Source organism: Labrus mixtus, chromosome 18, assembly GCF_963584025.1.
Source record: "Labrus mixtus chromosome 18, fLabMix1.1, whole genome shotgun sequence".
NCBI classification, from domain to species: Eukaryota; Metazoa; Chordata; class Actinopteri; order Labriformes; family Labridae; genus Labrus; species Labrus mixtus.
Genome location: NC_083629.1, coordinates 20,797,600 through 20,821,794, shown reverse-complemented (window position 1 = coordinate 20,821,794; position 24,195 = coordinate 20,797,600). Strand labels below are relative to the sequence as shown.

Sequence of the window (24,195 nt, the reverse complement as noted above, 5' to 3'; positions counted from 1 at the left end):
AGAGAGATTGCAATGTCCAGTCAAAACCATGCCTGGAAGGAAGAGAGACACATGACACATGAGGAGAGGAAAAAGAAAAGGCAGATATAGATCTTGATATATCCTGATTTGAGTGCGGTGTATCATTTGAACAAGTGGAAGAGAGATGAAGCACATTTGCCTTGTAAATGAGCCGCTCGGTGGATGAGAGGATTCAGAGAGATCGGACAAGATGAGAGAGCGATATATATCTCAAAACACTATCTGTTAGTTTCATGAGTGCATGGAAACCAATAAATCAGGGTGACATGTAGTTTAAATAATATTCTTTCAAGTGTATTTTTAACTTGTGTGTGACAATCAACAATCCAAAAACCTCCTAGAGACGCCCCGGGGAGTATTTGAAAGTCAAATGATCCAACAGTGTCTAACTAAATTCACTTAGAGTATGACATGGATATTGTATTTTAATGCTCTCTCGGGGGGGGGGGGGGGGGGGGTCTTTGCTTTCACAGTCAGAGCCTGATTCTAATTCCCCGAGACTTCTTTCTTTTCATTATTTCCAAACAAGTAAGAACCCAGGGTTGAGACTTTAATATCACAGCTGGGTTCATGCACATACCTCCGTTTCTCAGGTTTAATAAAAGTCCAGGATAACAGCTAATATGATAATAGCTGAGCTCATATCCATCAATCCATTAGTGGACCAAAGGTCACAGACGTCTGTTGTTGTCTTCAGTATAGCCTCGAAATTAAAAAAAAAAAAAAAGAGATTGCCATGAAAGCTATGATCTCCTACAGGTAGTGAAATGTTTTCAGGAATTTGACATACATTTCATTTACAAGTATATTAAAATGTTCTGTTTATTTGCTCTACTTTCACTAAGTCATGACACACACACACACACACACTCATTGGAGGAGCAGCCCACTCCCTCGGGCAGGTCTGTGTGATCAGAGGCGGTGGAGGGAGGTATGACTGACAGGCTGGTTTGTGATTTGCATGGCTGTTTGTGTTTAAAAAGGGCTGCAGGTGCAGGATTCTCCACACAGATGAATGGATTCCTCTCCACACACACACAGATGCTCAGGGACTGTTTACAGCTGCTACCTCAGTACATGTGAATTTAAGGGAGCCAAGAATGCTGCTTTGACACTTTTTGCTTTCATTTGGAAGATCTGAAACAATGCTCGCTTGTGTTTAAGATGAAAATGCACAGCTGTCTGGTGTGTATTGTCACTTAAAAGGGAGCAACTGAAACAGACTTACCTTCACAATGAGGACATTTCTACCGGCTGCAAACTGATCTAAACAGGATTTTGTTGTGATGTCATCCATCATTTTTACGCTGTTCCTTCTCCTGGGATTAAAGGTCACTGGCACAACCACTGACACATGGAGACACTGTGCAGGTAATGTACCTTTTTATTCTGTTATACCTCTCTCCTGTCCTCCTTGTGTTTCTGTCCATTACCTCGACTAACTGCAGCACATGGGATGTTCGGTTAATGATTATTCTGTGAATGGTTTACGCCGGTGTCATCTGAAAAGCTTGGAAACCCCTCCAGCCAAAAATTCCGACTGGCTGCGTCTGCTTACAGTGCAGTGGGAGTGTTTGTGCGTGCTGTGTTGCGTGCAATATTAACTTAAACTGACTTCCACAAACAAGTACAGACAGTGGATGTGGTTCAGATTCCACAACAATTCTATACACATCGTAAAACAACAGGGTGACTGGTCTGTTTGATGTCTCGTCATTTTTTGGTTAATTTTTAATTTTCCATTGAGAATCTTTCTTTATAACAACCCCTCCTAAATCCTCCTATAGCTCAGGCTCCACCCAGGTCCCGTTTCACACACAGCAGGGGAGCATGCTACAGCTTTTTATTGATTTATTACTTTACTGCTGCCAACCTTTTCAACCCGTGTCCCCTTAGAGAAACCCATGCCCACTTGGGACCCCATGGTTGTTTTTTTAAAAAGATTGATTTCGGGGCTTTTTGCCTTTATTTGATAGGACAGTGGATAGAGTTGGAAACAGGGGAGAGAGAGTGGAGGGCTATAGCCTCCTAAATGAGGCACGACCTAACCACTGGGCCATCTGCGCTCCCATGACCCCATGCTTTTGTACAATAAACTTCATGTAGTAGTGGCAGTAGTATTCTTTTTTTTTTTTAAAGAGACCTGGATTAAAAATTTAAAGTTGACGTATAGGAGTAAAACAGGGAATGTCTCAAAATGTTCTGTTGACAGTTTCACTACTAAAAGTTCAATTACATACAATATTATCATTATTTCATGCATTCATGTCTACGCTGCAGGGCTCTTGTTTGCAGAGAGAGACTTTAAATAGTTTTCAAACTAACAATATTTAAGACAAAAACATTGTTTTGCCCAAATTACCAAACAGCAAAACTCTTCCATAAAAAAACTTAGAATATCCAAAATATTGTCAACTCAATCGCCCGTCATTTTCTCTCAGCTGAATACTTGTGTCAGCTTTGTGTGCACATTCCTTCGAGCATTTTGCTTCATAATAAAGCCTTGGATGTACGTTATTCATATGTTTTATATGCATAAATTAGAATTTGTTAAAAGTGAGATAAGCCGGTAAAATAAAAAGCACAATAGCTGACAGTGAATTATAACAGTGAAAGCATAAAGAAGTACAAGAACCTCTGCCAAAGGAGAGGTTGATGAAATGTTCTCAGGTTTCCATTTCAAGGTTTTTAAGTTTCAGTGATGTAGAAAAAAAGTAAAGAACATCATTTGGTTTAGCATATTTTCTATTTGATTCTTCTTTATTCCATTGACCATGTCAGGGCCTCCCAGTGGCATTTTGGGGACCTTGCTAGCGGCTTTAAAACGTCAACTTATTAAATGTCTGGTGTACTCTGGATAAAAGGCTTAACCAATAAAACAATCATCCCCGGCATCTTTATTGCCTGCAGATTTGCTCCCTCTGGATCTTCTTTCTTTCGTGCTGGAGAGGGATCCCTCCAAACTGGTACCCGGGGTGAGCATGAGGCAGGCCGGAGGGGTGAGTGGAGTACAGTTCTCGAGCCCGCACCCCTCCATGAGCTTCCCCTCCTCCCAGCTGCTGGTCGACTGCGACCTCTTCCCCAAAGAATTCTCCTTCGTTTTGACCATTAAAGTCTCTGACACTGCGACAAAGGTGAGCAATCTGTGTTTGTGACATAACACAACAACACTGGATTCTTTAAGTGGAAAGTACAGAGAAAGTTCAGAAATAACAGCAACTAAATCTATAAATAACTTCAAATGACTCGACTAATCCTTTCTGTTCAAATACCTCATAATGTGTCTGAGTGCTTTCCCCCGTTTACCTTTCAGAGAAATGAATACATATTTTCCTTACTGGAGCCAAAAAACCACGAGAGACAAGAAGGGGTGAGAAAGGAAGAGGAGAACACTAATGGAAATGAAAATGGGAACATTTCGCAAAGGACTAAAGAGAGCGAGCGACACGGGGAGAGAGGACGGATCATCCTTGGTCTGAGGCTCTCGAGGAAACGTCTGCACTTCCTCTACAGAGGTCACGGAGGGGTCACGGAGCACTGGGTGTTCGGAGGAGCTCGACTGGCCGATAACCAGTGGCACACTTTGGTCCTGGCCGTCGGTCGTCAACACGTCAGACTCACAGTGGACTGTAACTCACCACTGGAAATGTGAGTACATCCATTTTTTATTGTTCCTCTTCTGGGCTCTTTTTTTCTTCTTCTTTCTGTTCCCTCTGTCTGCATCCCACAATCCTCTCTTCCTGTTCATTGTGAGTTCCCTCGAGGGATTGTAGATCCGTCACCACAATACAATGGCACTGCTCCAAATCCGCTCGCACCCTGCAGTCATATTAGAGTGGCCTGACAGTATGTGATAGATGGTTTTTAGTGGAAACTCCCTCTGGCGCACCGACAGGAGGAATATCAGCCCTTTATGATATAATTCATACCTCTGTCCTACAAACAGAAGCACGCAGGAGACTACTTTAATTACGAATACTTTACGTTCATTTATAGATGGAAAACATCTAATCTCTGCTATTAGAAATAATTATATCTTTGTATTACGAACAGTGTTCCCTCAAGGCCTTTCCCCTCAGACCTCAACATTCAGGGAGCCAGATTCCACATTGGCAGCCGAGGGAGATGGAACGGCTTGTATTCAGTAAGGCTTTGATTTCCTTATCGCATACTTTAATAATAAATGAGCGCTTAACTCCTCATCTATAAAACCGTCAATCTTTACCTCTTTCTGCTGCTGCGCCGCGTACAGGGTCTGTTGCGGCAGCTGGTTTTGGTGCCGGGTTCTGATGCCACACATTACGTCTGCCCGTCTTCTGATCCCAAACTCGCAGCTCTGTCGGTGCCACCACTGCTCTCAGACCTGCCTGCCACGGGGAGAAATGACGACAACCAAGTCACCTCCTATGGTAACTTAAAGTTTTACATCTAATACAGCATAACGTATAAGACATAACTTCACACGTTCTCCTTTTTGATTGTGTGTCTTGTCTTCTGTGTTTTGATCAGACTCAGACGAGCGTGTGTCAGTGGGGTTGGAGCGGTCATGCTCTGAGCTGCTTCAAGGTCAGATGTGGTTCAATCCACTTAAGAAAGGCCTCTACCTCTGTGACGGGTCAGTGTGGATCGCTGTGCTAGAGGGTGAGAATCTTACGTCCGACTACAGGCTCATAAGCAACTTGTTTCCCACTTTAAGTTGATATATGCGTTGTCTTTGCCTCTCCATCGACTCAGATCACAAACGACTGGACTATGTGTTGGAACACCAGGTCCTCAGCACCAGCTCAGAGACACATGACATAGAGGTATCCTATCACTATGTGTGTGTGTGTGTGGCTATACGACTGCAAAAGAAAGGGAATGAAACAAATGTTTTATGTTTTATTGTATTTTTTAAGATCTAGAATTTCCAATCAGTGTGTTTGGGAAAAAAAATGAAAATATGCTAATCAAAATGAGCCTAAGAAAATTGTTCATAGGCATAGACCGTGTATAACTGAATGGACAAAGCAACTGTGGCTTTGTTATGTAGGTTACTGTTTTGAGGCCTAGAGTTTGGAAATTTAACTGTTGCCATCCTTTTTTTTTGTTTTTTGGAGCCAAAAGTGACAATAGTTAGACAAGAGGGTGGATATGCATTTGCTATGTTTATTTTCCTGTTTGAAAAGTTGCTGTAGTAGTAATCCATAAGTAACAAGGAAGCCTCACCCTAAAGCATTACCTTTTTTATTGTTGATGTCACTCCTAATAAGACAATAGTTTACTACATCATGCTGCACTAAAGACATTTTAAAACTAGAGATTGAGATCAAAAACTCTCCTGGAAAATGTCAGTTTAAGTGATAATTAAAAGGGAAAAGTAGGGTTATCCTGTCATAGACTTCTATACAACGCAACTCCTTATGGCAACAAGTGGAGTTGCCCCCTGCTGGTCATATGAAAGAATGCATTTTTAAGATAATTCCACTTTGGCTTTTACTGTCAGAGGCTACGTCCATTGCTTTTATATAGATTATCATCATGTGTAGAAAAATACTTTGTCTTAAAAGGAGTACAAAATAAACTGCTAGTGACAGAACTTTTCCACCTTTTCAGTTTTACAATCCAATCAGGTCTCCATTCTTGATTTTTGAACATGTCACTCTCGATTGGTCGAGGTTGTTTTTCTTTACTTGCTTGTTTCTTTGGTTTACACAAAACTGCATAAAATCTTGTTCAAGTATAATTTTTCCTCATCCTGTTATGTCCTTCATGTATTTAATATGGATGTCCATATTGTATCGCTCCTTTATGTTTTTTTTTCTCTATCTTATATCTCCAGGTGTTCCAGGTACCCGGCGTGGGCCTGATGGCTGCGATGGCTCACCGGTCTTCAGCCTCCGGTTCTGCTTTGTATCTGTGGAGCCATTCAGGCTTCCAGCTCTACCAGAACATCAGCACGTATGAAGCTCTGGCCTGGAGACACTTCAGTATGGGCAAAAAGGTGTTACACTAAAGAAGAGATGCTGCATGCTTTCAGTCATCTGGGCATAACAGTTTGGTGTAGCTGAAATTCTCCCTGTTTCGATGCTCAGATATATCTGGTGGTGTCGAACTCTGGAGGAGGGCCAGACAAACATTTGAAGAAAGAATCAGGGACGGACTTCTCTGTGATTTACAAGTGGAGCAAAAGGAGTAAGAAGTTTGTGCAGTTCCAGACGCTGCAGACGCACTGTGCACGAGACTGGGAAGCCTTCAGCATCGACCAACAAACCTATCTCGCTGTAGCCAATCATAGACAAGGTAAAGACTTAGCATTAATCAAATGACTGCACAGCATAATCCTGGCATGATATCCACAAAATATAACACTATATTCGGTTGGTTCTGTCTGGATTCGTCTTGCAGGTGATACTAATCACACGATAGACAGTGTGATTTACAAATGGAACAAGTTGACAAAGGTCTTTGAGGTTCACCAGACCCTGCTGACCTCCGGGGCGTACGACTGGGAGTACTTCACAGTAGGACCGTATCACTTCCTGGTGGTAGCGAACGCCTTCGATGGAGTGACCACGACTGTCGACTCAGTCATCTACATTTGGATCAACGGCAGCTTCCAGGTGTTCCAGACAATCAAGGTATCTGTCGAACATAAAAGGAAAACGTTGAATGTGATGTAAAAAAAAAAAAAAAATGCCCAGCTGAGTGTAAGGTATCTTTAAAGTGTTTGAGCATCAGGGGAAGTTTGGCCTAGGGCTCTTAAATTTCACACATTTTCTGCATGATTTACCTGCCATTCATTTTGACACCAGCTGGGGTTTGATTTCCTCTGATGAGGTCTGTATCTGTGAGCATGAAAAACCATTTAGTCTGCACACAGCAGGAAGGGGATATAAACAGGGAGAGATAGCAGGGTTATGAAAGAACGACGGAAAGTAAGGAACATTTTCAGATAGAGCCAAAAGGTTGTGGTTAGCCAAGATTTACTTGAGCGTTATATCAGAGCTTTGACACAGTACTGATAGCGAGTCGTATATTTGAATGTAGACACATTTGAGGCGGGCGTGTTGACACATTGATAGTCACTTGAGAAACTATAAGGAGATGATTTAGGGGAACTCCACAGCTGGATGTGAGGATTTTTTAACACCTTGGGGCAGTCTTAAATTAATCATGTGAAATCAGCCAGAAATAAGAGAAGAAACGCAAGCAGGGCTTTCTTTTTTGAACAAGAAAAACACAGCTCTGTTTGCTCAATAATAGTCAAGTTTTCAACTCAAAGGAAAAAGTCAAAGAAATACTTAGATCTCAGAAGTGTTGACACAACAGTCTCCTAATGCTCCTAATCCAAAAGAGATTATTTTTTAGCTAATGATTTTAAAAGTACTCAAATTTAAAGAACTAATTCAACAGAAAATTAATCCTTTAGGGGATTTTTGTATCATATATGACATTTTCACATTCTTGATGCAACAATGACTTAGCAGCATTTTACCGTTGGGATTTGCTTAACCTGGAGCTACTACTTTAAATACAGTTACAATAGATATATGGCTAGCGGTTCCAAACCTATGGATGGAGGGCCCTTCAAGGGACACAAGATTAATGTAAGGGTTCATGCGATGACTGAAGAGATGGGACAGAACAAAACCATGAAGTCATATTTTTTTGGGGTTAATCTATGAAAAGTCACCTCAGTTGTCAAATAAAATCTAACAGAGTTACAAGTGGACTGTTAATCTTATTATCCTCATGTACAGTCAAAGTACCTCAAACGTGTATTTAAAGCTACCATAAGGAACTTTCAAACTGTGTTGATTCTGGCGCCCCCCTGTGGACAGAGCCTATATGTCTTATCTCTTTGCTGATCCTGTCCATTACATGGATCTTTGTTGTGGAAAATGTCGACAAAGGCTGTTTCTGCAGCTTGCTGTTAATCACTCCTTCTGACACTGACCTACTGGCATCTATAACAGACATAAAAAATAACCGTTTCTTCTTCCTGCTGGTCTCTTTGCTTTTGAAGTCATGCAGAGTCATCCGCATTGATTGCAGGCTGTTTCAAAATTGGGGAAAAACCTCTCTCAGGAGCTTTGAGTAAAGTTCCTGAGTAAATGTACTTAGTTACTTTTCACCACTTTATGCATTTTTTTCACAACACAACGTAGACGTTTCTCTCTTTATGTCAATCCAGACATTCTGCGCCACAGACTGGGAAATGTTTCAGATCGGAACGCGAGTCTTTTTAGTCGTTGCCAACGGACACAGACTGCAAGGTAAAGGCCCGAGTCAGTACGCCATCAACTCCACCATCTACGAACTGGACATGAATGGACAGGTGTTTGTCCGCTTCCAGGATATCATCACTTACAGGTACAGATGTGCAAACACTACAGTACTGTATATGCCAGGTGCATGTTCACACAGATAAAGAGAAGGCTTCCTGTGTCATTGTCATCACCACATACATTGTGTTGTTTATGCAGCGCAGTGGACTGGGAGTTCTTCAGCCTCGGGGAGGAACATTTTCTGGTTGTTGCAAACTCCTTCAACGGAGAATCCTATTCTCTCAACAGCATTCTCTACAGGTATTCATCTTTTCAACAACAACCCTCCCAGTGTGAAATAATTCAACCATTCTGATTGATAGCTTGTGCTTAAATAACCTCAGAAACATGCATGTAAGTGTTAATGTAGATATATTTTCCTCCTGTGAACCAGAGTAGTGAAAAATGCCAGCACTTAGGAAACAGGAAGCAGCTGACAGCCAATTTTAGAGTCTATGTTAAGCAGATGTAAATACACCCCTGATTTCATTCCTCTTCTTTGTTGGTTTTCAGGTGGCAGGGATATGAAGGCTTTGTTCCTGTTCATTGGCTCCCAACGATTGGGTGCAGTGATTGGGAGTTTTTCAGCTTGAGAGGAGAATCGTATCTGATCTACTCTAGTGCCAAAGCTCCTCTCTCCAAAGTGTTCAAGTTGAAAACCTACTAGGCGACCAAAGAAGAGTGTGCATTTGGGTCTTTGTACTGTATTTATGTGTACATAATTGCTGTCCTTCATTGTAAGTTTATGTATGTTTCTTTTTGAGAGAATATTTGCGATAATAGAGCTGGACGTTTGTGAATGTGTCTTTGTAAAACTCTGCCTGTTTGCAGATTCAAAATAAGAAGGGCTAAGAGGTTGTCAAGGTCATACACTAAGCACTGTTTCAGGGATGATGTCAAACTTTTGTTAATTACTTGAATGTGTGTTCTCATAAAACAGAATAGCCTTTTTTTCTTATATTGCCTCTGACTGTATGAATTAAAGGTTATAAAAAGGTAACAGTAAATTATTGAACCTACAATAAACAAGACTTAATAAGTTCATATGGAGGACCAGAGTGGTTTGTGATTTGGTGAACCTTCAGTGATTCTCATTTACAGATTGTTATACCAACATCGGTAGCAATAACACCCTCCACGAACAACAGCAATACACAAGTTTTAATGATATACTGTTTTGTGGTTAATGAACACTCATGGCCCTGAGCACATAACTGCCTGACTCCATAAACACTATAATACGTGTTTATTCTTGTGGACTACATGTCCCATGATTTCAGGCCTAGACTTGTCGGAAATGTAGTTTATATCAGCTTAGCTTGAACTATTCACAATAAATGTACATAATACAGTATTTACAGAGCGCTATTATATGACGGAGGATTAGGACCACGTTAAAAAAAAAAAAAAAAAAAAAAAAAAAATTGAGATTAAAATCGTAAATTTACGAGTTTAATCTCGTAAATTTACGAGTTTAATCTCGTAAATTTAGGACTTTAATCTCGAAATAAAAAAATAAAAAAATGAACATGGCCCTAATCCTCCGTCATACTATTATTAAGTAGCAGTTAATTACTTCCATAAAAACACATACTTATACTTATCATGGTTAACGCAATACCAACCCTTAAAAAAAGAAAATTATTGAAATTGTGTTCAGTTTCGAGTTAGTTATGGTAACCGAGTGTGTTACTACAAGTACCACAATGCACCTCACCGTTTTCTGCCAGGAAGAAACATGGCTGCCTACTGTTCACCGACGGCGTTTTTATTTACGTTTCGTTTGTTAACCGTTTTAAGACAGTCGGAGAAAGAAAGGGACAGGGTCAACGGCTACACCGAGGTTCAGGTTAATTAAAACCGTTTTTAGTGTTCCAGTAAGTAGCCGCCATTCATAGTGTCACGGTAAATTAATGTTACCGACAGTTTTTTGTCGGAAATGTAGTTTATATCAGCTTAGCTTGAACTATTCAAAATAAATGTACATAATACAGTATTTACAGAGCGCTATTATACGACGGAGGATTAGGGCCACGTAAAAAAAAAAAAAAAAAGAAAAAAAAAATTGAGATTAAAGTCGTAAATTTACGAGTTTAATCTCGTAAATTTAGGACTTTAATCTCGAAATTAATTATTTTTTTTTTTTAACATGGCCCTAATCCTCTGTCGTACTATTATTAAGTAGCAGTTAATTACTTAAATAAAATCCATAAAAACACATACTTATACTTATCATGGTTAACGCAATACCAACCCTTAAAAAAAGAAAATTATTGAAATTGTGTTCAGTTTCGAGTTAGTATGGCAACCGAGTGTATTACTACAAGTACCACAATGCACCTCACCGTTTTCTGCCAGGAAGAAACATGGCTGCCTACTGTTCACCGACGGCGTTTTTATTTACGTTTCGTTTGTTAACCGTTTTAAGACAGTCGGAGAAAGAAAGAGACAGGGTCAACGGCTACACCGAGGTTCAGGTTAATTAAAACCGTTTTTAGTGTTCCGGTAAGTAGTCGCCATTCATAGTGTCACGGTAAGTTAACGTTACCCGACAGTTTTTTTTTTTTTTCTATTTTCGCTGAGCTGTCAAGCCGCTCTTGAGCATCACACTGCCTTTTTCATTCAACCTTTTGTTAGCCGCATACGTTACTGTGAGTCCAGCGCACACTCATCCGGTAATAGTCGCTATGTTTAGCCCCGTGAAGTCCTCTTATTTCAGAGTTAGTCCGGCCATTGTCAACAGAGAACTCGGGAAGACCAAGATGAGATAGCAAGAGGGCACATCGGCAGTGTTAACATTTACGACGAGGGAAGAGTCCCAGAGCCAAACTAAGGGAGAGAAAAAAAAACAAAAAACGGAGTATAATATTGACACGGCATGTTTGGGAATCTTTTCGAGGAAGAGGAGGGGGAAGACTTCTCCTCGACCTCCTCCAGGGGGCGAGTGACAAAGGGGGGGAGTGAGCCACCTCCGCCTCGGGGTAAAGCGAAGCTGTCCGGCATCAAGAACCAGGGGGGCACATGTTACCTCAACTCTCTGCTGCAGACCCTGCTGTTCACCCCAGAGTTCAGAGGTAGGTTTGCATTGCTTTAAAGTGGGTTCAGATTGAGCTCCATAACCAGAGGAGATTTATTTACAAGGTGTATTTCTTATTATTACTTTTTCCATTATTGTATTTTTTTATTTAACTGATGTAAATATGTTTGTTTTTTGATTTTTATAACTTGTATTTTAATTTTTAATAATTATATTCCCATCCTCTGTTTTCTGGAGCTGTTGTAATGCACAAATGTCCCCCACGGGGGATCAATAAACTTTATCTTTATCTTTATTTATTATGTGTGCTTCTTTACAGAGGAGCTGTTTAGTTTGGGCTCAGAAGAATTAGGATGTCTGGAAGACAAAGAGAAACCAGAAGCCAAGGTAAGTGATTTTACCGCAGGGCATAGGGCCGGGCAATATATCGACTTGGTAAATGGTAAATGGACTTGAGCTTATATAGCATTTCTGACTACTCAAAGCGCTTTTACACCGCCTGTCACACCCACCCATTCACACCCTTTCACACACTGATGGTAGTGATCGCTATGTAGTGTCATCAGAAGTAACTAATCCCATTCATACACCGCCACTGAAGCAGCGGGAGCAATTCAGGGTTAAGTGGACATCAGACATGTTGCTCAGCTGGGGATCGAACCCTCGACCTTCCGGTTGAGAGGCGACGACTCTACCAACTGAGCCACAGCCGCCCACGTGTCAAGTTTGTAAGATATATCGATATATTTTCAAACAAGATATTAGGGTAAGACAATATCGTTACAGTTTATGTTGCATTAAAATAACGTTACAGAGGTGCCAGGTCACTTTTTTCTCATCTCACTGATGATGACTGACTGTCTGTCTCTCCCTCTTAACCCTGCTCCTCCTCTCTCTCTCTTTTATTGTATTTAAGGAACATTTTTATTTTATAATATTACTTTTTTAAATTCACAAACAGGTAGTTTATTTTTCCATGTGTTTTCACTATTAATAAAATACATATCGATATATATCGAGTATCGCCATTCAGCTAAACAATATTGAGATATGAGTTTTGGTCCATATCGCCCAGCCCTAGTACAACATTAAATATCAACAATAAACATAATAAGAAAAGACTAATATTTACATGATTAAATATGAAACAGTGCATAGTGAAAAAGATGCTGAAGTAACATGATAAGTAAAATGCAGTTATGTGACAGATGTGACAATATCGAGATATGAGTTTTGATCCATATCTCCCAGCCCTATGTTAACATAAATAATGTAACGTCCCCATGTTTTTATGATGCGTAATGAGCGTCTATCTCTCCTCAGGTCAGAGTGATCCCACTGGAGCTGCAGAGATTGTTTTCCAGTCTGCTGCTGGTGGACCAGCAGAGCGCCTCCACTGCCAACCTCACTGACAGTTTTGGCTGGAACAGCAGTGAGGTGTGTGTCCATTATCTTTTTATAAGAGGTCTCAGGTTACCCTTCTCATTCCCGTGATTGATTTGCCTTCAAGTCAAATCAGGAAATGCATGCTAAATTTTTACAAACTGGATTTGCTGACTTTGGTTAGGATTGGAATTTCATTTTGTCTGGAGGGATTCCAGCTGCAGTCATGCAAATAAAAACACACCAACGGAAAAGAGGGAGAAACATTCACAGTATTTGCCTCGGGGCGTGTATCACCACCTTCTTCCAGGTCGCGCCCGTACATACAGAGATGTGATTAAACTTGAAGCAGAACTCGATTAGAATCGAAAGTGTAACTTCAGTACAGACCAGGAGAAATCGGATTTACAGTGCAAATAGAAATGCTGAAAAGTTGTGGTATACAAAGGATCGGTTAAAAGTAAAGTATGTTTCCAAATTGATCAATAACTAGATATCTATGTCTAAAAGGTTTTAGAAATGTACAGCTTATTTATGATGATAAAGCAGCTCAGTAAAGTCTCAAACTAAATCCAGTTGTATTTATGAGTGATGTAAAAATGGACTTTTGTAATGCATTGCCCTCAAGAAGTCAGGAAGTTACAAAGGCTCGGGGAAAATATACAAATAAAACAATCAGGTGGTGTTAAAAAAAACTTGAGATTTTTTCCATTTTCAGTAAACTTTTATAGACATTCATAAGTGCAAGTCTTGATAATGTTATGTGGAAGTGCAGTACATGCCTTCGATGATAACAGAAACAATATTCTATTAAAACAGTAATAGTACATGTTATGGAGCAGACATGTCTTTCCTTATTTGATCCTGTTTTGTCTGTCTTCAGGGAACAAATCAGCAGGACGTACAGGAGCTGAATAGGATTCTGTTCAGTGCGTTGGAGCACTCTCTTGTGGACACCTCTGGCAGTACGTTGATCCACCGGCTGTACCACGGCACCATCGTCAACAGCATTGTCTGCAGAGAGTGCGGTAACGTCAGCCAGAGACAGGTGTGTCCACGTGTGCAGTGCGGTGACTTTCTGACCTCCTTTAACTCTTAACTTACATTTTTTAAAATCAAATAAAGATCAGGAAGGTGGCAAGATTCTGACAATAAGGCTGACTCTTAAAGTTCAGAATCAGTTTGCAGCTACATTTCATTGTATTTTCAACGTGTGAGTTAAATGTGTTATACCTTAGAACTGAAACCAAACCTGTCTTTCTCGGTTTCTAACAACTCGTTTCATGCCCTGCAGGCAAATCACTGGCTTGCTTAACTAATATTGTACTGTTAGTGGATAACAGAAACTTCCTCAACTCCCCCAGGCTTATCTTGTTGGTTAACTGGCTAGCTTGCTGTTTGTAAATTCCTCTGTCAGCTAAGAAACCAAAGGCAGGTTCATGCAGTGCTGCTAAATTACATCTAGCCAGCTAACCTCAGTTTACGTTGCCAGCTCAAAATGTTTATGATATCTCAAATCTCCTATGTCAGTGGAATAATTTGTGTTTATGTCTTTGTTGTTTAGGAGGACTTCCTGGACCTGACGGTGTGTGTTTGTGGCGTGTCCAGCCTGGAGGAGGCTTTGTGGAACATGTTTGTGGAGGAGGAGATGTTTGAGGGAAACAACCTGTACCGCTGTGCCGGGTGTGACAGGCTGGTCACTGCTGCCAAGGTCAGTCCCAGTCAGCACAATAATTAACATTTATCATACAGTAGATATTAGAGGGTAGTCAAATTCTGCTTTTTTTTAAAATCTATTCTGCTTTTTAGTCTGCCAAGCTGAAGAAGCTCCCTCCCTTCATGACCATGTCTCTCCTGAGATTCAGCTTCGACTTCAACAAATGTGAGCGATACAAGGAGACTGGACGCTACTGTTTCCCCCTAACCATAAACCTCCGGCCATTCTGTGAACAGGTACCTGACCTCTAAGCTTTTCTTTATTGTTGTTTATTTTATCATTATTTTCTTTAGTATTTGGTACACTACGATGTCTTGATAAGCTTACTATCAGTTATTTTGTGTTTCTCCCTGACAGACTGATGGAGAGGACTCTGATTTCACCTACGAGCTGTTCTCTGTGATTATCCATAAGGGCGGCTGTTATGGTGGCCACTATCATGCTTATATCAGGGACATTGACCAGCTTGGCAAATGGGAGCCGCAGGTGAGAATAAGACAAGTTTATTTATGTGTAATTTATTAAAAAAGAAACAATCTCTTTCCTTTTGAAAGTAAGACACTTCAAGGGACTGACTATTGGCTTAATTTATTGAATATAACTGGTTGTGTCTGGGTTTACTGTTGTTCTTTGACTTGTATTACTGTCAGGAATTAAAAATGATTTAAAAATTAAAAAAAGGCCTTTTAAAGGTGTATCGGTTAAGGCAACATGTCTGTGTTTCTTTGCCAGGAGGAGGAATGCAAACCCAAGACTCAAATGAAAGTCAAGGAGAAGGTCAAAGAAGCATGTGAGCCAAAGCTACAAGAGGATGACCCTTTGTCTGTTCTCACTGCTATTATTGCCCAGGTATGAGCAGTATTAAACTTAAGAGCTTCCTTTTAGTTTAGATTTGCTTCAGTGTCAAACTTTTCCTTTTTTTGTTGTTGAGTCAGCATTAAGGTCCAAGTGAGGTGTTGTTCCCTTCTTGTACACTAGGAGCCATCAAAGAGTGTCCTGTTGGACCAGCTTGGACAGAAACTCCTGGATAAGATCGGTTCATCCTGGAGCAAGAAGTTCAGAAAGCACTATGGTCCTATTGGAAAGGTATGTCTGGTTTTCTTGTTTCCCCTCCGTTCTTATGTTTTAATAAAATCCACTTTTGTTTGGCCTTTTGTGTTTTTGTTACATTCTTAATTGATGTCTGTCTACTTATGTTTTCTCTCTTTTTTGTGTAGTTTCTGCAGTCCCACAGCGATGTTTTCATGTTGGTGTCAAGCGGTACTCGAGTGGCTCTGAAGGCAAACCCGCCCAGCCCTGTGACAGAGCCCCCCAGCCCAGGAGAGCAAACCCCTAACTCTGACCCATCAACACCCTCAGACTCTGAAGCTGCTGAACAGACCGGACTGGAACAGAAGACAGAACCTGAGCAAGAGGTATTAAAGCAGAAGTCAACGTCTAAATCAACTCAAAGAAAGAAAAATACACTGACCTAATTCTGTTTTTTATGACGGTTTCTGTTGCACGCTTTGTGTGATTACTTTGAGTCCTGTTTCTCACGGTGTTCTCTTCCTGTCTGTCAGCAGGGTAGCCACTGGTTTGACCTTAACGACTCGTCGGTCACCTCCATCAGGGAGTCTGACATAGAGAAGCAGTTCCAGGGCAAAGAGAGCGCATACATGCTGTTCTACAGAAAAACACAGCTGCACAGGCCCAGTGAAGGTAATGGACACCATGTTTTACATCTGAGTGGGAAAGAGAGACGCGTAGTGTGATCTAAAAACACAAGAGGGCGATCTGCTTCAAAGAAACCATAAGTCTCTGTATCATTGATTTAAATTTGATCATTTAGGATTTGTTCTGTCATTAATAACACACCCTGTCCAGGCTGTAGGAGTTACTGTAGAGGAGAAGAGCAACCTTTTTTTTTTACCAGGGCTGACCTGCTCCTCAACTCCTAACCCCCGCCCCCCTTCCAAACCACACTTCCACTCCTTACCCCCCTAAAACAGACACAATCCCCCCCCCCCCCCCCCCCCCCCCCCCCCCCCCCCCCCCGACCTGATGCAGACTCTCTAAGCTGTAAACTTTCTGTTAAATATACCCTACATCATATGTCGGGGTATCTACCTCATCTTCTATATTACCTTAACCGCCTTCTGCTTATTCTCTGGTCTTCATACATGATCACTTTATTCTTTTATGTCAGTTTTCAAACCGCTCTGGTTACATTTGATTTCCTGTTTTATCTTTGTCCCTCACTGCACTATGGTCACTTCATTCATTCAGTATTTGTCTAATTCCAAATTTCATATAGCTCTGTTTATATATTTAGTTCCTGTTGTTTTATTATTCATTACAAATAAAGTTTATTTTAATTAAGTTGAATTAAGGTTGATAAGTTAGTTGACTTCTTTATCAAATAAAACATTTTTCCCCTACATTTCTAGCCCTGAATAATCCTCAATACAAAGTTCCTCTTCATCTCACCCAAATGGCTCAGGAGGAGAACCAAAGAATTCAGCGAATACGGTACAGAAACAAACACATTCAGCTGTTTGGTTATATATTATATATGTTTTACATTTGAGCTCTTTAGTAGGTTCTGACTCACACGTTATCATTTAACTGCATCTAACAAATCCTTATCCGCAAGGAAGTTACATAATTTGTTGTTTTTTAACTATCATTATTAATATCAGTTATCTTTGTGTTGTGTTACAGTGAGGAGTTTGAAGCCACCAATAACACAGTGGAGCTCCGCCTCCACCTGGCACCCAGTTATAGGCTGGAGAACGGAGCCCTGCAACCGATCAGTAAGGAGCAGGATGGGAGCACCGCGCTGAGTTTCGACCGCAGAAAGACTGTGGGAGATCTTCGATTAGCCATTTATCAGGTAACTTATCACCAATAAAAGAAGAAGTTGTTGTGTTTTAAAGCGCTTAGGATGGCAGGGAGCCGCTACTTTCTGTTTGTTTTTCTAGATGCAGGAACTCTGGGAAGGGGACATGGCTCTCACTGTGGCTAAGAGTCTCCCTGCAGGTCTACACCTCTACAACACTTTAACAGGTGAGACGCTTACATATGAAATACTCTGAAGATGATACAAAGGATTCCCATCTGTAACTGTATTCATGATGTGATTCTTTATTTACAGATGACAGTGTTTCCCTGTACAGCGCAGGCATTTCTACAAACTCTGATCTGTTTGTGTGGAACGGCAGAGAGGTGAGAACACATTAGTACACATGTAAGAACATTTTTGTAGTCTTATCCTAAATCTGTCCTGCTTTTTTTTTTAAGTGAGGCGTCTGCATACAAGTGTTTAAAATCAGATTGATAATGCTTTAATTTGAGTGAATATCCAAACTAAATGTACATTTCCTCTAATAAATATAATTTTCACTGTGTATTTTTGTTTGTTTGTTTGAGAACAGCATGCAGGAGTGTATATAGAAAAAGTGTTTGTTTTACTCACACTGTTTTAGTTCTTACATTAGCACCATTTTTCCTGAATCAAACCTGCTAACATAACCCCCAGATGGTTGATTTGTGTCCTGATATTTCATCTCTGTAGGTGTGTGGTGCAGCTGTCCTAACGGGAGCAGAGTGGGAGCCAGTGTTGCTGACTGTGGTCCGTCCCTTTTTAGGGGATGACGGGGATCCGCAGGTGGAGGATGGGGTGGAGTGTGTGGAGGGATCTGGAGGTGGTTTTGAAAACGGGGCGCCGGGGCTGAAAAGGGAGGCGAGAGGGTTTGCAGGAGCTGTTACACTTCGGGAGGTGAGGGAGGCGCTGGGGGAGCCGAAGGAGAGTGTTCTGTGTCAGAAGCATAAGGGAGGAAAGAGAGAAGAACATGGGGCAGGAGAGGGAGGAGGGGCGAGTGGTTGGAGGGTGTTTCCGCCTGATGACATGCAGCGGACACTTAAAGAGCTGTCGCTGAAGGATGGGGACGCGCTGCTGGTGCTGGAGCCTCAGTCCTTCGATTGCAGGTAAAAAATCATCCTCTTTAATGATTGTACATGTTGTTTTCTTAAGGTGTGTGTTCAACTCGTGTCTTCTTGTTCAGCATGTTCACTCTAAACGGAGACGTCGTCACTGTGACTACACCTTCTGACTGCCGCTGGCTCCAGGTGGAGTTTCAACCACATGGAGGAGGAGAAGAAGAAGGGGAGAAAGAAGAGGAGAGGCGCAAGATCAAGGTTCCTGCTACAGGAAATATGGTCAGTAAATGTTGTTTTTGTCTGGTGGTCTGTCTTTATTTTTTTACATTTAAGCACATCTATAACGCTAATGTTTCTCTTCCAGCTGCTGTTTGAGGTGAAACAGAGGGCCATAGAGGAGCTGCAGCTACACTCAGGCAAGCCACTCAGTGTGACAAGCATCTGTCTGCAATGTACTTCCTATAACTGAAAGCCTCAATAGTGCATCCCGGCATATATTGGATAAACATGTGTGATAGGCCTGAACTCATTCAGGTCAGGAAAAAAATCTGTCTAAACTCGAGGAAACGAGACATATGTGCACAAAGTGATGAAACGTGACCTTGACGATTCATCCAGTGCCAACTCTTATAAATGTATCTTATTAAATATAAATTCAAATGCCAAAAAACTGAAATACCTCCACTTGAAGCCAAAGACAAAAAAGTTGAACAGGATGATTGTAAAAAAAATGTCAATACACATTAATATTCTTGAATAATCAAGTTATCGTCTTACATTTTCTTCTGCCTGTATCCTGTTTATGTTCCTGGCTGAGCAGGTGCACAGTACTGTCTGAGGCAGGTGGACTGCACAGGGAAACTCCTTCCTCCAGGTAACGTGTCATTTTCTACCTGCAGGTGATTTTAATGGCGCTGGAAATCCCCCTCATTTTGACAGAATATTAAGCATTCCTTCATACTGCCCCCTCATAAATGTTTTGGAGGTAATTCCCCCTGCTTGTAAAGTGTCTTTTCATCATCTCACTTTGATGTTATGAGTTAAGATCACGTTTAAAAGTGCATTCGTGTTGTTGTACCTTGTTTTACCTGACAGTGTGTGAGGAGGCGAGTGTTCGGGATGCAGGGGTGCGACTCATGACCACACTGACTCTCTGTCCGGGAAATGCCCCCAAGGCATCACAGGTGTGTCTTTTTTATTTGAACCTTCAGTAAATCATTTGTACTTGCAGCTGCTCAGGTGAAGGTGACAGAACCTTAAAGCACCTTTCCTATCCAGCATTTAAAAAAAACTAATTATGGAGTTAAGAGAGTTAGTCATGCTTGATTGATGTTGTGATTTTTCTCTCTGCTTTGCAGCTTTTCTTGCACTTTTCTGTGGGCGCAGCGCCCTCTGCTGGCGTGGAGATGGACATAATTGTGGAGAATACTTGTACTGTAAAAGAGGTGAGGGAGTCGATCTCTACTTATTTTGTGAATCATTAAAAACGAGCTGATGTAAATTGTACTTTTTCTTTGTTTATTGATTGTTCTTTGCAGTGTCTGAAGGCAATGCTGGATGCTGTTGGACTGGACGGCTGTTGGCACTTGAGGAGGCTCGATTGGTGTGAGGAGGTTGGAGAGGCACTTATGGATGAGGTAAGCATCTGATTATAGTGGGAAAAAATATATCTTACTTCAGCCAAATTATAGATGTTTTTCTTTTGGTTGGTGCTTAATAATTGGTATTACTTAAAACATACTTTCTTAATGTCATATTTCACCATGAATATTCCATTCTGCAGACATTTTCTGAAATGAAACAACTTCCTTGACTGTGAAGACACTTTCCTATGTACCGAAACAAATATGCTCTACAAACATATGACACTAAAAAACTTTGGATATTGTTTGAAGATTTGCCAAAAGCTGATTGGATTATTTCAAAGAGATCTGCCTCTGCATGTCTAGAAAAAAAACCCTTTGATTTGAGCTTAATTAATATAGAAAGGTGTTTCTCCTTATTTCAAATCAGAGAATCTTTCATCCTTTTGTGTCTGAGTCTGTGGTTTATCAGGATGGAACGTCATGATAGTTTCTATGCAAAAACTTCATGCATCAGGAAAGGAAAGAAAGCTTATGAAATATTTTGGGTTCTTGGTGTAAATTGTTTAAAAAAAATACATACAGATATTTTTAACGGTTAGAGCTCATGTTAACAACAACTTCTCCTCTCAGGATGCTTCACTGTCAGAGCTGAAGATCAGTAATGGAGACACATTGGTCGTCACAGAAGGACAACTTCCTCCAAAGGTACTGAAATGTTGTGATTCTTCATTGAATATGGATCATACACTATACCTTCCACTCTTTGTTGAGCCCTCTTCTATTTATTTTTCTGTCAGGGCTTTCTCAAGCTATCTGTGTGGCTGTATCTGGATCCCGGAAACAACTCTGCAGATTTTAAACTCGCCAACAACAGCCTCTCTGAGGAGCAAGTGCTGGAGGTCGTGACTCCAGGTGAAACGCACTCTGCTGCTCTGAGAAGTGTCGGAGAGGTGGAGATCTCAGACGAGGCCACTCTGGAGGATCTCAAGACTCAGGTAGTGTTTGAAGATTCTGTGTAAATCCAAGCATTGGTGATTATTGTTTGTCCTAGTGAAGTAATCATTAAAACACCTAGATGTGTTTTCTTGGACTACAGTGATTTTTGGACTTTATTCACTGGACTTAGAGTTAACCCTGAAGTGACATCGCTAACTGAAAATCCTACTTTCTCTGCTCCTGCATCAGGTGCTGACACTGCCTTCACTTCAACATGTGTGCATGCCAACCACTGCGTTCATGCGTGTGTGGCAGCTTGAGGGAAAGAGGCTGGCACGTATCCTCCGAGGACAACAACTCACACTCAGGTAAGAAAACTTTCCTGTATCAGCGGTTATTCCTTTTTGTGTTTAACAACCACCAGATCATGCTCAATGAAGTTTTGAAGCTTGTTTTTTTGTATTTTCCTCAAATCAGGAAGTTGAAGCTGGCAGGTGGTGCAGACCTTTGTATCCAACAGCTACTAAAGGAGGAAGATCTTGGGTACGGTTTGAGATGACCCCAGTTTTCTGTTTTATACATGTTCTGTATTATCCCTCCATGCGATTGTCCTTGTTTTATTTCCCAGCTTTTTGTTTTTGTTTTCCCCCTTATTTTCCTCAGCCCCAAAGAGTTGTTGCTGAACATTAAAATGGGAGTACCAGGGGAGAGGTGTTACTACCCCCAAGAGGAGCTGGTTTGGGATGCATCCCGCGACTCTTCTCCGCGCTGTCTACGCACCTGTTTGGCTGCACACTATGGCCTCTCCCCCGACTCTCTTCTGCTGGCCAAATACCAGCAAGACAAACATACCTGGGAAGAAATCTCAAACTGGGTAAAAAGAGAAGAGAAGAAAACTGTCTTAATTGTTTGAGGGGCAGTCAGTCAGATAGTATTCTTGTATGTATTGCTAACTCACTACCACATTATTAGTTAATCATATGTTGTATTTGCACTTCTAGAATCAGCAGGTTTCCAAAAAGAAAAAGAAGAAAAGGGCAGAATCTCTACTTGGCGCACCATTCCACCTCAAAGACGGTGACACAATTGGCATCAAGGTATTCACTTTGATCTGGTTGATTTAAAATCAAGTCAGTTTTGGTTTTGCTAAAGAAACTTTTAAAGAAGTTATTCCATCTCCCCCAGAATCTCTTGATTGACAACAACAGGGACTTTGTCACCCTGGAGGACGAGCAGCTCCAGCAGATGCTCAGAGCGCAGGCAGAGGAACGCAGGAAAGGGTGGGACGTCTTCACTTTGACACATGCAGCTGCAGGGAAAATATGGTTGCCAAACATCTTCAGGGCTACAGGGATTATAACTGTAGCTCCGTAGATGTTTACGGCATCAACACTGCGTCAGTAAGTCCGAGAGCGTTTTGTAAAATGCTTTGTTTTTTTCAGAGGGGAGGCTGCAGGCTGTGACGGTGTCGGACCACAGAAGAAGACTGGGCAGACCAAATCCAGGAAACCAGAGGTAGCGCTGTCAATCAACGTTGGGGTCTTCAGATAGCACCCTGCTCTCAAACAAATCAGAACTACCTATAACAGCCACTTTCACAAGCACACACACCATTTTGCATTTTAGGACAATCTACAGATGGGAATCTCGTGCCATTTCTCTTAACTCGATTTTTCCAGAAATGTTCAAATCCCTGTTCAGTCTAGGGTTAGGGTTCAGTCTAGGTTTAAATTCCCGCTTCCGTTGACAGGAAGTATCTAATTTGTGTTAAGCACCAATCGACTGTAGTTTGCATTACTTCTGTGTAATATTACTGCAACTGCCATCTTCCTCCATCTACAAGCTTCAAAGTCATTTATGTTTCAGAGGATATTTGGAGAGGGTGTGGCCTCCAGGAAACCAGATATTTTTCACTAAACATAAAGCTAATTTACAACCTTATATTCAAAGTATCAGCCCAACTAAAGTTTGACTTAAAGGGCTTTTTAAAGGTTAGTAGTTCTAAACTGACAACTTCTTCTAAGAGGAGTCTCTTTCACAGATACTGTTCTATCGCAATCAACATGTAGCCTCTTAAATGTTGAGCTATCTAACAAGTCTTCAAATAAAAGAATCAACCATAGTTTGAATCAATCATTATTGAGCTCGTCATTACTCACACAGTGATGATGATAAACTCGTCATTGTAACAGTTGTTATCTTGATCATGGGCATGTTTAGGGTTGATAAAGGAGAGGAGAGTTTTGCCTTAACGTGGAGAAGCTTCAGTGCTGCTTTGTCCTCTCTACCTCACTCTCTACCTCTCTAATTCCAGCTCTGCTGCCCGCTCACTCACTTTTAACCCCGCCATTGTCTTACTTTTATTCATCATTTTAATTTCCTGTCTTCAAACTGTTGGAGCTCCTGCTGGGTTAGGTTCAACTACAGTTCAAAAAGTATTAAAGTGACACACAGTGTGATAAACAGCATCTGCCTTTGTTTACTTCCATTTATAAATGGTCTCTTATAAATCTATAACTTAGAACGTGGAGGAACCACTGATTAATTATTCTCCTTAATAAACAGTTTGTTTTTCTTTTGGGACATAAGATGTTTCATTTGCATGAACTATATGTGAACTTCAGGGAAGTAAAATGATCCTTCTCGGTAATAATAAAAACTGGGGAAGGTAATCTAAATATTTTCCTTATTGATTGGAGGATTTGTTCAATATTATAATCTGGCCTTGATGAGTGCCAAGAATTTTTTTGTGTGTTTTCTTTTCAGCCATTTTTTTTTTTTTTTACAACATGAGAACGGTGAAGTTTAATTTTGTATCACACTGTATTAATTACTAGTGTTGATTACAACTTTGTGTTATTTGTCAGGACTCATCTGCTGTATAATGTTAGAGAATATCTGATTGTATCTGCAGGAATTATTATCAACAATAAAGGTATCAAGTGATAATTGTTAGAATATGGCTCTTTTTACTTTTGATAAGCCTACCCAGCTGTTTGTAAAATAAAAATGAACCCCACCTGTATGAGATCCAACATTTACAACTGTTTACAACATGTACTAATTTATGCATCAGTAATTACAATGTAATTATGTCATGCCGTAAAACTCATATAATCAGCCCAGGTTTTATTTCGTGCACAGCAAACATAACAAAAACTATGACATTTTAAATTTAAACCAGAAATATTTAAACGTGTACAAAATCATGCTATCCTTAAACAAAATTAATAAATCATTAATTTGACTAGCATGTCTCACAAAAACAAACTTTATCCAATTTTA

The 24,195-nt window shown here is 40.7% G+C and overlaps 2 protein-coding genes and 1 long non-coding RNA gene across 5 annotated transcripts; 2 read left to right on the top strand and 1 right to left on the bottom strand.

Moving 5' to 3' along the window:
* The first annotated feature begins 1,043 nt into the window (after positions 1 to 1,043).
* On the top strand, positions 1,044 to 9,372 carry LOC132993554 (thrombospondin-type laminin G domain and EAR repeat-containing protein-like). 2 transcript variants are annotated; one of them, XM_061063448.1, is made up of 13 exons: positions 1,044 to 1,392; positions 2,932 to 3,155; positions 3,335 to 3,669; positions 4,075 to 4,165; positions 4,274 to 4,430; positions 4,531 to 4,662; positions 4,756 to 4,826; positions 5,843 to 6,004; positions 6,096 to 6,303; positions 6,409 to 6,641; positions 8,198 to 8,376; positions 8,490 to 8,591; positions 8,844 to 9,372. In XM_061063448.1, exons 1-13 carry the CDS (start codon positions 1,308 to 1,310, stop codon positions 8,995 to 8,997), a joined length of 2,133 nt encoding a protein of 710 aa, XP_060919431.1. In that variant the 5' UTR covers positions 1,044 to 1,307; the 3' UTR covers positions 8,998 to 9,372. The 2 variants fall into 2 exon arrangements, with proteins under 2 accessions (XP_060919431.1, XP_060919432.1); XM_061063449.1 differs by having other exon boundaries at positions 8,495 to 8,591; positions 8,844 to 8,990.
* Positions 6,509 to 11,093, bottom strand: LOC132993562 (uncharacterized). Its single transcript, XR_009676487.1, has 3 exons — positions 10,958 to 11,093; positions 6,794 to 6,873; positions 6,509 to 6,645 (listed from the first exon to the last, which is right to left on the bottom strand). It is a non-coding gene; the product is annotated as an uncharacterized LOC132993562 (long non-coding RNA).
* usp40 (ubiquitin specific peptidase 40) lies at positions 10,671 to 23,859 on the top strand. Of its 2 annotated transcripts, none has more exons than XM_061063444.1 (30): positions 10,671 to 11,404; positions 11,687 to 11,754; positions 12,691 to 12,804; positions 13,634 to 13,798; positions 14,315 to 14,461; positions 14,560 to 14,703; positions 14,825 to 14,953; positions 15,200 to 15,316; positions 15,446 to 15,553; positions 15,685 to 15,882; positions 16,033 to 16,168; positions 16,897 to 16,978; positions 17,171 to 17,342; positions 17,431 to 17,515; positions 17,604 to 17,674; positions 18,024 to 18,436; positions 18,514 to 18,667; positions 18,753 to 18,804; positions 19,209 to 19,262; positions 19,484 to 19,572; positions 19,747 to 19,833; positions 19,927 to 20,025; positions 20,605 to 20,679; positions 20,772 to 20,969; positions 21,160 to 21,278; positions 21,388 to 21,453; positions 21,574 to 21,784; positions 21,912 to 22,007; positions 22,096 to 22,190; positions 22,353 to 23,859. In XM_061063444.1, exons 1-30 carry the CDS (start codon positions 11,209 to 11,211, stop codon positions 22,459 to 22,461), a joined length of 3,849 nt encoding a protein of 1,282 aa, XP_060919427.1. In that variant the 5' UTR covers positions 10,671 to 11,208; the 3' UTR covers positions 22,462 to 23,859. The 2 variants fall into 2 exon arrangements, with proteins under 2 accessions (XP_060919427.1, XP_060919426.1); XM_061063443.1 differs by having other exon boundaries at positions 16,030 to 16,168.
* The last annotated feature ends 336 nt before the right edge of the window (positions 23,860 to 24,195 follow it).

Excerpts from the sequence above, each read along its gene's own strand:
- LOC132993554 (XM_061063448.1), top strand. The coding sequence starts at position 1,308 with ATGTCATCCATCATTTTTACGCTGTTCCTTCTCCTGGGATTAAAGGTC. Across the intron at positions 6,304-6,408 it reads TGTAGCCAATCATAGACAAG|GTGATACTAATCACACGATA; the intron begins GTAAAGACTTAG and ends TTCGTCTTGCAG. Across the intron at positions 8,377-8,489 it reads CAGGATATCATCACTTACAG|CGCAGTGGACTGGGAGTTCT; the intron begins GTACAGATGTGC and ends TTGTTTATGCAG.
- usp40 (XM_061063443.1), top strand. The coding sequence starts at position 11,209 with ATGTTTGGGAATCTTTTCGAGGAAGAGGAGGGGGAAGACTTCTCCTCG. Across the intron at positions 14,462-14,559 it reads GGCTGGTCACTGCTGCCAAG|TCTGCCAAGCTGAAGAAGCT; the intron begins GTCAGTCCCAGT and ends TCTGCTTTTTAG. Across the intron at positions 20,026-20,604 it reads GAGAGGCACTTATGGATGAG|GATGCTTCACTGTCAGAGCT; the intron begins GTAAGCATCTGA and ends TTCTCCTCTCAG.